Genomic DNA, 14827 nt, shown 5'->3' on the forward strand with positions numbered 1-14827 from the left:
GGTTTGATGTACATTTGATCATTTGGTATTTTATTTGACATAGTTTTATGTTTTTTCGAATATCTGTCATGCAGGCTAACATTCCCAACCTTTTTTGAAATTTTTGTTTGTGTATTTGTTTTTTTGCAGTTGCAGAGCTTTTCAGCAGAGTTTTTTCTAAAGTAACAAGCAAACTCTAAAGTCTAACTTGTAAAGTTACCCCCGTGTCTGAGTCCAACAGAACAAATTCAAGTCAAGGCAGGTGAGTTTACATAAAGGACATGCCATAATGTAGTTACTTTAATAACGAGCAATCCAGAATATCAGCTAGAGTAAAAAGATGCAAGGCGATCAAAATAAATTAGATGACTCGGTGGTGCAGAGAATTATTCCAGTTTACGGAAGCACATAGAAATTCATAACTGGCTGCAAAGAATATATTCCAAGATATTTGGCAGATTACTTAACTGCATCAGCTTGATACATCCCTTCAAGAAGTTGTTTTGGCTTTTGCTGAATAGCTATTACGGTATTACCCCTTTGAGAAATGGCATAGCAAAAAAGTTCCTCAACATTCAGAAAACATAACAGTGGCCCCTTGTGTGACTTCGTTGAATAGTATGCCATTATCTAGCGATTTTAGTTAATCAGCACTCCAGAATGTCACCGCCAGAGTTAAGAGATGCAGAGCGGTTGATCAAATTAGATGATTCAGCTGTGCAGAGAATTATTTGATTTTCCAAATGCCCGTTGAAGTTCATAGCTGGCAACAAACAATCCATTCCTGGATATTTGCCAGATCATTGAACTGCACCAGCCTGATCTATCCCTTTAAGAAGTTTTGGCTCTTGCCCACTGGATACACAAAGAACTCTTCTTTTACCTTTCAAATACATGGCATAGCAGAAATGCTGTTCAATCAATGTTTAGAGAGCATAATTGTGACCCCTCTTCCCATTTAAATGCAACTCTCTATGTCATCTATTGGGTCATTTGACCAAACTAACTAATCACCTTACTACAGTAATAAATACATAATAGTTAATACATATAGCATGTCCATCAAGAATTAAACATTTTTGCTACACTTAATAGGGATTTCACCCTGAAATTTCATACAACAGGGCATTGATGAGATGCTAGTCATCTGTACCAATTATACTGCTTTAAATTATACCTTGTTGAAGCCGTGGATTCCGTAGCTGGAAACTCTTGTCCATTTTTGCATTTAAAGGAAGCCTGTATAATTCTTTGCATACTGAATATATCCTTTCATTACATTGACGTGCAAATGCAAACACCATCAAATACTCACCGAGAGGGTGCCAGATTATCAAAAATCGCCTGAAAATGATTACAGACGTGTGCATACTGAGAGCATAAATGCCACCAAGTAGTAGATACCATTCACACTATACCTCCCCACAAAGACTTGGATTGAAAGTATGTTGTGAAGCGATTTGAAATTTTGCATACCAACACTGAACAAAAGTATTAACCAGTTTCTGTTTCTTCATATTCAAGATCCCATTGTCCTCTCATTCTGCATTGAGCACCCAGAAGTTGTGTAAACATGGATTTACTAAAAATCCTAAGAATATATGGGTGGATTAATTTGTATGAAAAGAATAAGAGATTTGACAAAACAATTATCAGAGATGAGGTAAGCGAAATTTAATTATCTAACCAGCGTGACCATAATAAGATTCTAGGGCAGCATTGAAATTCTAACATAGAATTCAATTGCTCTAGAAAGATATGTGAGCTTTTGTGCCCCAATGCACAAGTTAAATTTCAAGTATGGCGTAAAGAATCCAACGTGAAAAAATTGGTCCACAACCAAAGCAAATCTACTTGACAGATTTCATTGTCTAACTAATTAAGGTTAACAAAAATTAAATGATAAATCTTCGATATGTAAAGTATTTTATCTTTTCCTTCTGTGTATCCAATTTTGTCATGCTAAACCATTAACGAATAGTAGTTTTAAGTATTATATACACCCATGAGCTCTTTGAAAGCATCAAATAGTTCCTTTAAATTTCTGCCTCTTCATTTACATGCAAAAACAATGTCAACAAAAGATTTAAATCATTTAACATAAAGGCATGGTATAACCAACCTCTATTCAATGAGATGAAGTTACTTATGAATCAGATCTACCTCCATTAAAAGGAAAAAATGGACTCCCATCTATCTAACTAATATCTGTCACGTTGACATGCAATTATGATAACAAAGATCAATACAATGAGATGAAGTCATTTAAGAATCAGATCTACATCCATTAATAGAACAAAATTGGACTCCTATCTCTCTAACTAATATATGTCACGTTGGTATGCAATTATGATAATAGAGATCAATACATGCTAATCTATAAATTATGGAAGTTTAGGACATTGACAAATGCATTGTAATTAATATCTCAATCAAAAGCCAAATAGAATTTCACTCAATTGTACTCCAGATCCGGATAAAACCTATACTCGATTTCATCTATACAAAAGCTAAATGTTCTATAAAAGTGCCTGCTACCAGGACAGTCTTCTTAGGTTCATCCTAACCTCTTCCTACACAGACTACTACTGTGACTTTGGGTCATGTGTTAGTTGTAATCTAGTCTTACTAGAGTAATGTAAAATTCATGTGCAATTGTGCTCCTTAACATCAAATATGACAGGAAAGTAAAACTAATAACATGCTGTGAAAGCCGATTCTTTTTTCTTTGTCCAAATCAAGCTGCAGGGTCATCCCGCCTCTGACAACTGAAAGACATTTATATTTTAACTCAAGAAAATTGCAGCGACCAGTCTCATTTCACATCTTTTCAGATTTCCAAACGTTAGAGATTAATAGGCTGTTAAAAAACTTGCATTAGAAATTTACTTCATCCATCCACGCTGTTACATGATTTATGCTGAGCGGTCGCCTTTGACTCATCCAATTATGTGTACATCATCTTACAGGCATTGCGGTAAGTATCAAGTCCACAGTAAAAGCAAGATTGGCAGATCAAACAGACAAGAGGATCCTGCTGTGCTTTCTTTTCAGATCCAAACCATGATCCCCAAGTCTAACTTTTATTCTAAATTGTCAAAAAGCAGAAAAGCTATCTTTCTCATCACTCAATCGTACTTTTCCCTCCAGTTGAATATCAAGAAGAAGACCCAGGAGAGGCTCAAGATGAAGTCCCCAACAACTTGGCGAGGCCAGTCTCTCGCAAGCTCCACCACTCTTCTCTCAAAGTAGAATCTCCAGATAACCATGAGGGCATGGATCAAAATGCATCCTTTGGCAAAAAAGGTCTGGAAGTCTCTATCCTTGACAAAAGAAACCATGAAGAGAAGGACCCCAATGGCCACAAGCAGCATGCCCACCAAGGCCTCAGATATATTGATAAGCAGTTGGTCATGAGGGGTGGACCCTAAAAGCTTGCTTGCAGTTTCTTTGCTATGCCCAATACCAGTGATCTCACTCAGATAAAACATCATCAGACCCCCAAATACAACATAAATCACCGAATGCAAAAGACACACCAGAGAAAAACAGGAAGCCATTGCCAAATGGAGGAGGATTGGATTGGATCTCAAAATATTATAAGCAAATCACCCACTTCAGCAATTCAACATATAATCGGATAATGATGGAGTGGGACTTTCATAATGGAGTGGGATCCACACTTGGGAGAAAGGAAATGGGCGTTTCATACCTTTTTCTTTATATCTCTGTCCCCCCTGAACACCTTCTTCACTCTCCACTGCCTGCGCCTTCAATCATGCAAGACTTCTTATACCTTCTACTTTTTCAGATTTTAGACTCCTCCCTGATCATGCAAAAAAAATACCTGTTTGATTTCTGTTTTGTAAAATCAACAAGGTTTTTATCTCATCATGCAGGAATTCGGTTTCGAGGCAGGCGTTCTCCTTAAACTCTCGTGCTTATCTAACAAGTAATAAGTTAATTATAAAATTTTGTTTTATTTAATAGAAGGTTCATAATAATATAGAGATATTTTAAATATATTATTTAAAAAATATTTATAAGAAATTTATATTATCAAGGAATATGTCATCATTCTTATCAACTATGTTCAATCAAACAATCTTTTGATCATATCAAATTTATTTTATATATTTAAGAGTTATTCTATTTTGCTTTATAATATATTTTAATTTTGATGTCTTTACATTTTTCTTATCTTCTTTTGTTTGAAGAGTTATTTTACTTTATTTTTATTTACTTAGAGTTATTTTATGTTATCACTTTATAATGTAAGTATTTCAATAATGTTTTCAACCTAACATCATTTTGTATTTAAGGGGATAAATTTGTGTACTTCTTTTCTTTTTAATTATTTCCAACTTAAAACTTTCTTATTTGATGCTAATATTTTATGTGTTAGAAATCTCTTTTGTATCTTCTTGACTTCCTCACTTTCCTTAGATCTAATAGGTCTTTATGGCTCATTTGTATTGTTCTACTTGTTGGAGCACAAATGTTTGTTCCCCTTTTTGCTCCAATTCCCTTTCCCCTTTTGTGTTTTTGTATTATGATCCCTCATTAATGACGGATCCAAGATATTTGTATAAGGGTCATCATGTGAAATGAATGATCCATCACCGATAACCAATCTAAGATAAGTTAAATGGATCATGCTACCCTCTTCTTGTTCTTGTGAATGTTGTCTTGAACCCATGTTTGTGTTAGTCAATTATCCACATTGATAAAACCAAGAATTGGTTATCTTGATATGTTCCTAGTGGGGTAGGAACCCTCAAAACGAAAAAAAAAGTGCATGTCATGTGATGGTTGGTAGACAATGCAAAGGAAAGAATTTAGAGGGGTTGTGGATGTTAATGCCATTATGGTGAGGCATGAGTTATCCCCAACTCTTGATGACATGATAAAGGCGAACAGGGTGTTGAGGAAAAGAATGCAAATGGAAGCATTTTTGGTGTGGACAAATAGGTGTTTGGTGTTCATGTTAAAGTTTTTCCCCAACCCTCAACAATTTCATTTTCCTCTTGTTGGGGGTTAAAAACTTTTAATACCATGTCTTTGTTGGCAACAACAGAAGGAATGCCTGGCACGAGTGTTGGGTGTGGGTGTGTGTAGGAGAGTTGGAGCGAAGTATGTTTAGTGTTAGATGATCAACCCAAACCTCCACAATTTCTCTTGATGAAGGTTTGCATTTTTAATGCCCATTTCATTGTTTGAGCTCAAAATGGCATCTTGGCAAGTAAAGTGTTTCAAGCATGATGGATGTTATGGTGTGAAGGGGCCTGGTCAACATGACTTTTCCTCTCCCTTGCTACACCTATCTCCACCTACAAACGACAATGGTGATGGACTCCCCAACTACCAGTATTTATTACATATATGATCTATTGATCTAGCATGTCCATTTTGGGGGAAATGCTCTTCCATCTATTGATCTTGAATGTGAACAATGCTATATTTTTGGTGTCATTTAGAGGGTTTGATTCTATTAGTGATGGCTACATGCTTTATAGATGTGAGAGAATTGTTTAGGGTTTGAAATCATACCATGTCTGGTTGTAAAAAGGCTATGGATTTGTGGAGAATGTGAAAAATAAAATACATGTGTAGTGTTGTAAATAGTAACCCCTTACAATTTCACACTCCTTTTGGGCCCTTGATTTAGTGTGCCCTCTCCTATATCATTTCAAGCTTATTTGGGTTATATCCTATTTTAAATTTCAAAGCACTTTATCACATTCTTAAAAGCTATCAATCCAAAATTTAAATTTTAGATCCAATATTAGGGCCCTATTATCTCACTTCCCTAAGAATTAGGACCTATTTTGTTGGGTCACTATCAATTAGCCATAGTGGTCGATACTTTTTTGTCAAAATTTTGGGTGGCTTTAACATTACCTGTTCTAGTCTCGAAATTGGGATATGATTGTTGTAAGTCGTCTAAAATGCAAAAATACCTTAAAATCCTATATAAGGCACCATTTATGATTCATTTGAACATCCATACATAAGATATTGAATTCCAATTCAAGAGCAAATATTCTTCATTCAAGAGCAAAAATGAGTACAATGCGCATCAATCTATAGCAAGTTGTCTTAAAGTATGTTTTCATAATGGATATTGTGATGATTTATCATGTTACTCCATCAACACTTGGAGGACATATCTAAAGATAATTGCATCATCAATCAAAGGTTAGGCATTTCATTTCAACACTTCAATTAATCATTTCTTTCAAATTTGGCCTCTACCCTACCAGGGGTAAGCTCTCTTTCTAATCATAATTATTGTAGTGGAGGTTAACACCTAGCCGAGGTTTGACTTAGGCAATCCCTTATAACCCCCAACACCATTTTCTCCTCTTTTGTGCACTTTTTCAGGCTCAAGAACATGTCCCAAACAACTTTTGAAGGTACAGGAGCATTGTGCAGACTGAGACAGAGGTGACCAAAGAAAAAGCAAAAGAAAACAACTAGACTATGTCAATTAGCGTCATAGTCTTCCCAAATTGACCTGAAATTTTATAAGTAGGAAATATAAAGGCTTATGAGCCCAAATCTAACACTTGCTTCTACCTTAACACCTTTTAGGACTATGGCATCTAGCCATAGTGACCAACACTTTTAGGCCCATATTGCAAACATGGGTTCCTTTCTAAATCCTTTTACTATGTTTGCCTTCATAATTTGCATATATATTATGTAGCTTACTATTTATGCTAATTTTGGTCGATTCCCTAGCATTCTACCTAGTTCTTTTCATTTTTATATCTAAATCATTATCCAATCATAATCAATCAAAAGTAAATAATTAATCACAATGCTAAAGTCTCCTAGAGAACTGAAGTATGTATATGAAAATCAAAGTGAACAAATGAACATCTAAACATAAATGTGTATATATATAGCTTCGTCCCTGGGTCTCCCTCTTGCCACTCGAGGTCGACAAAAGTCATAGGAGTCTCAAATATTGTGGTATGTGCTATAGTTGGGGGCACATTAGCAAACAACTCTACTTTTTTGTCCATGCTCATGGTGGCTCGATATCTCAAAAAATAGAATGGAAATGATGATAGATGTGCTCAGGATAAAGGCCTCTAGAGTGGTAGATCATCATCCTCTCTCTCGTCTATTCTCTTCCCTTTATCATTTGTGATCAGTGGATCTTGGTCCTTTGTATAGTACTCATCCTATTCCTAGTCATGATCTTTATCTAGATCCTCATCTCTCTCTCCTTCTTTCTCTCCACCCTCCTCATCCTCCTCTACATGCCCTACCTTGGCCCACGGCCTCAAATCTCCAATAGGGTGATCCTCAAGGAATATGGGAGCAGGATAGACAACACTCTACCATCTCATGTAGACTCAAAATGTACCTACAATATTATCATCAAAGACTTAAGGGCACATCTCACTCCTTATCCTCTGGATCACCAAGAGTGGCATCCACTAATGTCAGTCTAGGTTGAGCTTTGGGTCTCACGGCACTACGAGTCGATCGCATATAGATCAACACTAGACTAGGAACTCCCTGGCCAAACTATTGTGTCACTCAATCATAATAGAAAGGCATGATGATGTAGTCATTACGACCCTACAAAATTAAGTCTCTTTGCATCCTTGCTAAATAATCTTTCTACCCTAGCCACATTGTCAAAATTCTATATGGTTTCCATGTGATGTTGTAGGCTCCAATCTATCAAACACAACTCCCTAGTATAGAAAAACCTCTATATACCCTGGTCTCCAAATTGGATAGCCATGTTCTCATGGGAAAGAATATGGAATCTCAATTAAAAATCCATCGGCGTCATGAATGTAAGGTGCTTGAAATCCCACACTTGGAGTAATATGCATGTTATAAAGCCATACCCCTCATAGTGTATGTACCCACAGAATCATAATAGAGGTGTGGTGTCATGCTATGTCCCCATGTGTAGATGGTCTTGTGCTTCATCCCTTTAATAGTATGAATGATACCCTCAATTAAGTGTGTGCCTCATCCATCAAGTGCTACAACTAAAGTGATTGTAGTGATGAGTATCTTCTAAAGGATACGAATATTCATCATAGTATACAACAACCATTGTATGAGAATGTGCATCTCCTTGTGTCTTTAGGTGTGGCCCACCCTATACAATAAATCTGATTGTCCTCAAAGATGATAGAAGTGCATGGCCCCTCCTATCTCATGATAATGCCTCATACTAGAACTCATAGGATCTAATACACATCCTCTAGTGTGATTGTCATCTCTCCTATCAATAAATGGAAGGTAGAGGTGTTTGTGTTCCATAACTCCATTGGTGTCATGAGCATCACATCATTATACCACATGGTAGGGATATGGTAGACCCACCATAGTCCTATGTCTTGTAGATGTACGTGAACATTAGGTGGTAGATGTCTCACTTGATTACATAGATGTGTGTAAATGATCCCTCTTGCATGCTCTCACATCCCTAGAGGGGCTTGAAAACATGACGACGAGGTTTTGTTATTGTGCTTTCATCAATTTCTAGCTCCTTTGATCAAACTTCATGCAAAATCCCTTGTGGAATCTATGGCACCTAGATGGATCCATGATGCCCATTTGGAACCATGGCGCCCAAATGGTTCCATGGCACCCGGGTGGGATGATGGGCCCAGAGGTTCACCTAGGTAATTATGTAGAAAATCGACTCGAAATAAAAAATCAAATACAAGGTAAAGTTACAATGGCTTACTACATTTGTCTAGCTACTCTCTATGACATCTCACCTCAAGGCCTCAATCCTAGTTCGCTGAAGTTCTTTCTTATGTGTCATCTTGACTCTCGAAGTAGTGTGGACGCCTCTACACTAGAGATAAAAAGTGAATAAGACAAATGAATAGTTGGCATTCCACTATTCAAAGGTAAAATGCCTATAAACCCTAATTTAGCATAGTTCCATCATTTCATCATAACTTGAGCTAGGGAAATCCGATTCGCATGCCATTTGTTGCATTGAAATCATGATTCAATTCTCCTCCTTACCAAATTATATTTGATTAAGTGTCATTTTGATAAATGGCCCTATTTAAGGCCTATGATGGTGTAAAATTAGAGTTTCACCAATTAACATAATAAAACCACTAATCTTACTTAAGGAACTAACACATAAAAAGTCAAGGGTAAATCCAATAAATCTAGCCAAAATTTAATTGGAAAAGGGGCTAAGAATACTTATTAGATTTACCAATTTGTTGTTTCTCCCTTTTGAGTTGAAATTTGGATGTAAATTGTAAAGTTAGGGCAAAGCAATGGATAATTGAAGAGAAATAGTAAGAAAAGACTGCTACAAGTATCAAACAAAGCCACATATAAGAATCTGAGTAGAAGAAGAGAATTAGAAGTTGTTCCTAAAAGTTTGGGTTGATTTTCTGAAATCGGGTAGCTAGAATTCACCCTAGTCATATGTTTTTTGCTCCATTGAAATCTGAATTTGTTTGTCGTCATCAACTCTGAGTACACCTCTTGAGTCAATTCCCTACACATAGAAAGAGAGGAGAAAGGGTTGTGGATAGGGGTGTGCCTTGGGTCAAACCTTGGTTTAGGAATTAACCTTGAATTGAATAATGTAAATACTGAAGTAAATGCTTGGAGATATACCTCAGATCTGCAATGGTTGATAGAAACATCGATGATGCAATGCTCCTTGGATGTAATCATCAATGTTTGATGTAATAGCATGACAAACACATGGACATAAGAAAGGAAAGCATACTCAAACACATATATTTGCATGTATTGATATAACTTTGCTCCATAATGCTTGAAGAATAAAATTTTGCCTTGAATGTCTGAAAATGCTTGATGATGAATGTTTGACAGATGCATGAATGATGGGGTATGTTGTGTATGATCAATTGCTTCTAGGTGAAAATGAATTAATAGGATGTCTTTATATAGGGTTCCCTAGTTAAATTATTAATTAGGCCAACCTACAACAGTCAAGTGTATCCATAGGGACTGAAATCCATCGGGGAGGGAGAGAGCCTACCCAGATTTAAATTGGATCATGTTTTAGGGTGACTAGGGTAGTGAGGGACACCTTGGTCTAGGACCAACATGCCCCATGCACTCATCCTCCAAAAATAGGACCATCAAATCAGAAAATGGGAGAAGGAAGATCCAAGATGGGGCCCACTCAACAGTGTCAACAAGTGACATCAAAGTTGGAGTAAAGAGGACCAAAATGGACCTAGGGGGAACAAAGATAGGACATGCTAAAGTAGGAGCGCAATCATGAGGTGTGAATTTTATCAGTTACAATTTATGACACTACATTTAGCCTCCACTTTAATGGGAGTAGGAGCCTATGCAAATACTCACAGTAAAGTAGAGAGAGAGAGAGAGAGAGAGAGAGAGAGAGAGAGAGAGAGAGAGAGAGATTGCTAATTTTGAAGAATCAAGCCCTCAATCTTAGGATCTTAACTCATGCAATCACATGCAAGGAAACACAAAAACAAGACAAGGACAAAAAGACAAACAAAGACAAAAGACACACAACACAAGGAATTAGTACTAAAAACAAAAATGCTCCAAGTCAACTAGTTGAAGAGACCTCGATAATCAAAATGTCTCAACCACTAATCTCATTCTCGAAATGTTATTACAAGAACACAAATGGTCACATGGAAAAAGAAAGAGCATACATCAATTGATGGACCATGATCCACGAATAACAAAGCTATTGGCTCATGGGAAGGAGAAAGGAGAGAACATGGATGCCACAAGCTATCAAGTTGTGTTATGCTAGGTGATCTAGGATGGTCCTCCAAAAACAAGACCAACAAATTAGAAATGGGGTAAGGCAGCTCCAGTATGGGGCTCACTTAGCGGTGTCAATAGCCGACATCAAAGTTGGAGTAAAGAGGACCAAAACGGACCTATGGGGAATAGAGATAAGACACATTAAATTAAGAGCACAATCATGAGGTGTGAATTGTAAGCTTTATTATTTGTAGGTTTCTTGCCTACATCCCATGGTTCTCAACCATCAAAGAAGCCTTGTTTTTGCAAGTATAAGATCAAAAATTGATGTTTTGTTGGTGGAATCAATTATATAGCATCAAAACTTTGATGTTTAGTATTGTCAGGAATGACTCGTCTATGATTGAATTGCTCGCAATTGTTTCTAGGTATTGAAAGGACATCTTGTTTATAGAGTGTTTTCATATTTTGCCAATGCATGGCATGCATTCCCCAACATACTTTTTACAAAACTTGATTTCTTTGAGGCAACTATAATGAGCTTGTAGAAATCTAAAGTACTTTTATAAGTTTCTTTGAGTAGTGTCATTGTCAAATTTGGCCTACAATGTAAAACCTTTTTGTATTGCAAATGCATCTAAACATACACTCAACATTGAACCTAGCTCCAATATCATCAATTGTTGATACAAATGTTGCATAAACAATATGTAATCCATGTCTCCTATGCATTCAATTTTTCATCATTTGACATGGACTTAACTGTACCTATCAATTCAAAGTCTTTCCAATTATCGTTGGTATATATTTCAGTTATAAATTTCATTCTCTTAAAGCCTTTCCATGATTTTAGTGATAAAGTTTAGGAATTATTTTTAAAAGGTATCATCCAAGGTTGCATCTTAGATAATATCCTTATGTAAAGATGAACTCCTAGATTATAGAATACAAGTTGAATGATGTATAACATTGATTCATGATGGTTCCTCTATAATTAGAAATCTAACTCTGATTTATGCGATCATTTTTAGTTATCCTATGAAGAGTATGAAAAATGAATACATGAAACAAAACAAAACAAAACAAAACAAACAAAAACAAAAACAAAAAATCTCTATAGTCTATGATTCTCTTTCAAATTTTAAGCAGTAATACTCTCATAAATTCGCAAGCACAACTTACTTTAGATAAAAAGTTAGCTCATATGTTGTGCTTCAAATAGATATGGGTGAAGAGATTCAAATATAGATTGAGAGAAGGGAAGACCAATGTTTGAGTTTGAATTTTATCATAAGGGATAAACGACTCAGATCGTGTAGGAGGAAGCGATGGTCAAAGATGGAAAAGAGAGAGAGAAGTGGAGAAGAGGCTGAAAGGAATCAATGGACAAGTGGTTGGGTGGAGGAAAATGAAATTAAATAATTAAAATTATTTAATTTCATGAGAAAAGTGAAAAAAAAATTGAATTTTATTTATTTATTTGAGAGGGTAGGAAAATGAATAATCGAAAATAATTTATTCAACCATAGAGAAATGTTAGATAATTAAATAATTACTAAAATTATTAAATTATGAAAGAAGAGAAGAATATAGAAGGAAAGATTAATTAAGTACTTATAAAATATTTAATTAATAGAGGAAAATTATAAATTAATTAAATAATAAAAATTATTTAATTAATGTTAGAAGAAGGAGATAGTAGAATAATTAAATAATTAAAATTATTTAATTAATCGTGAAAAAATGATGATGCAAAAAATGAAGAACAAAAGAAGGTTAATTTTTTTATGTCTACATCATGTCCCTCTTTGAGACAGTGCATATTTCAGTATTGTTTCAAAGAAAAAGAGAAAAACTATGGAAGATCATGCCCCACCATGTCCTAGAGGAATGAGAGATAGAGGTGTGATGCCCCCTCAAGAAATTGAGTGAAAACTTTTAGATGAGGTTAATTTCTCAAAGGAATGAAGAGATTGGATAGAAGAAAAGTTAGTAAGAAAAGAAAAAGATTAGTTTGGTTATGGGCTAGGATAGACCAAGGGGATGAGAAGAATTAATAGATAGAAGAGATGGAATGGATAGATAAGATAGATAGGATAGATTTACATTTAAGCTTGCTTATCAAAAATGTTTTATTATCATCATAGAGTGTTTTGATTTTTCAAATAGATAGATTTAAACCAAGGTATACTAAGACCAAGGTAAGATCAATATACATTTTTTCTATTAAAGATAATGGATATACACCATAGAGATAGATTGTTCAAAGCCCGATTAGTAGCAAAACAAGGAGTTACAAAGATTTGTATCTAAGAAGTGACTAAATAAGACAGAGAAGGGGTAAATTAGAAACAACAAAAAGTGGTACTAAGTCTATAAAAGCATTAGGGTACTATTTGTTCCTCAGCCCATGCAGTCCACCCTAGTTACCCGTCCATCCAGATCAGCTTCCTGGGCACTTGATCAGCAAGGGGGATGGCTTTAGGAATCTCAGAAGAGGAACTTGGTAAAACAATTGCCAATGGAAGAGTTGCAGTGGGATTAGACTGCACATTTCTATCCTTTTCCAACTCCACCATGAAGTTGTTGAGAGCAGTCTCAAACTTGGTCCAAGCTTCTGACGATCTCTTCCATGTAAATCCATGGGACATCTCCCATGTGAACATTGATGCAGGACCATCACTAAGAAGCCTTTCAAACTTCTTCTTTGAAATCCTCATCACCACTGTTACCTGCATGGAAACATTCAGGGTTATGAGTCTCCTGAGAGACTCAGTAAGCAGTCTTTAAATGCCATTAAATACATCATTATTTCTAATTTTTCAAATCAACCACAGAATCTCTAAGGAGAGTACAGACCAAAAGAGATTGACATATTTTGGTAGAGGCGACACATAACCAGTTGCACACTCCCAACCGAAGACATTACCATTGATATAAACACCAAAAAGTTTCCACATCTCCCTAGCAAAAAAACAATCAAAGAAAATATGCATCACTGTCTCACGAACCCTGCAACATTTACACAGCATGGGAGAACCATCATAGCATGGAATAGGGAGTCTATGCAATAGAAGGCACCATACAAAGCACTTAATTTTGGGCTCAGCAGGACTGTTCCAAAGCAGACTTAATAGTTTGATCCAAGTGGACTCACTGTGGGAAATATTCCAGCGAGTGTTCAAGTGGTCAAAGATTTCATTGTTGTCCACCAGTTGAGAATATATGTCTTTTGCTTTAATTTTGGTAGTATGTGCCCCATTGGGCCATTTATATTGAATACATCTATGTTCATTGCAATCATGTTCTTTGGGGAGGTCGAGGGCGGAGTATGCATGGGTAAGTATAGTGTATGTCCTCCATTGAGACTAAGGAATCTTGAATTTCTCACAAATCACTGACCAAGAGATCAGATACGCATCCCTGGTGATATCACTTAAGCATTTGATGTCTCTTGTTGCCCATTTTTTTCCGAGCATCCCTAGATAAGAGCTAAGGGTTTACCCTTACGCCGAAGATTCCACCAGATTAACCGTTCCCCACAGATCTTGTCATCTTTGCTTATAATATTATTATCAGAGATCAGGTGTCTGACCTCCTCCCATGCCTTCCACAGGGTTTTGAAGACCGTTGATCCCCTAGATTTGACCGCAAAACTCTCGGCTACTAGATCATTGAATGGCAGATGTTTCCAAGCTAAGCCTTGTTTAGGTACTGATTGAGAAATGTTATGCTTGATGAGGACTTTCCAAGGCTCCTCCCCTTCTAGAGCCCTAAAGATTCATTTGGCCGCCAAAGACAACCCTTGCACTCTGAGGTCTTTAAGACCCGGCCCTCCTTTGGACTTACTCATAGTGCACCATTTCCATTTAACCACATGCACTTCTTATTCCCTTTGCCATCAAACCACAAGAAGTTCCTGACCTGTTTCTGAATATGATTCCATTGATAGTTGCTAAATAACCAGGCTGAGGCATAATAGATATTGTATGATGATAAAATCTTATGACATACTTGTATTCTGCCTGCCAACGAAAGGTAGTGCTTATCCCATTTTATGATCTTCTTGTCAATTTTTTCTTTATTCCATAGCCACATCTCCTAAGGGTTA

At 36.2% G+C, this 14827-nt stretch overlaps 1 protein-coding gene and 1 long non-coding RNA gene across 2 annotated transcripts; both read right to left on the reverse strand.

The window, feature by feature from the left end:
- Nucleotides 1-390: 390 nt before the first annotated feature.
- LOC131047891 (uncharacterized) lies at nucleotides 391-3923 on the reverse strand. Its single transcript, XR_009106300.2, has 2 exons — nucleotides 3692-3923; nucleotides 391-1522 (listed from the first exon to the last, which is right to left on the reverse strand). It is a non-coding gene; the product is annotated as an uncharacterized LOC131047891 (long non-coding RNA).
- LOC131047890 (uncharacterized) lies at nucleotides 2838-3698 on the reverse strand. The gene has a single exon (XM_057981703.1). It carries the CDS (start codon nucleotides 3537-3539, stop codon nucleotides 3108-3110), a length of 432 nt encoding a protein of 143 aa, XP_057837686.1. The 5' UTR covers nucleotides 3540-3698; the 3' UTR covers nucleotides 2838-3107.
- Nucleotides 3924-14827: the final 10904 nt, after the last annotated feature.

This window comes from Cryptomeria japonica, chromosome 3, assembly GCF_030272615.1.
Source record: "Cryptomeria japonica chromosome 3, Sugi_1.0, whole genome shotgun sequence".
Classification (NCBI taxonomy): Eukaryota; Viridiplantae; Streptophyta; class Pinopsida; order Cupressales; family Cupressaceae; genus Cryptomeria; species Cryptomeria japonica.

Bases quoted from the DNA above. Each gene is read 5' to 3' on its own strand.
- LOC131047890 (XM_057981703.1), bottom strand. From the start codon at position 3,539: ATGGCTTCCTGTTTTTCTCTGGTGTGTCTTTTGCATTCGGTGATTTAT.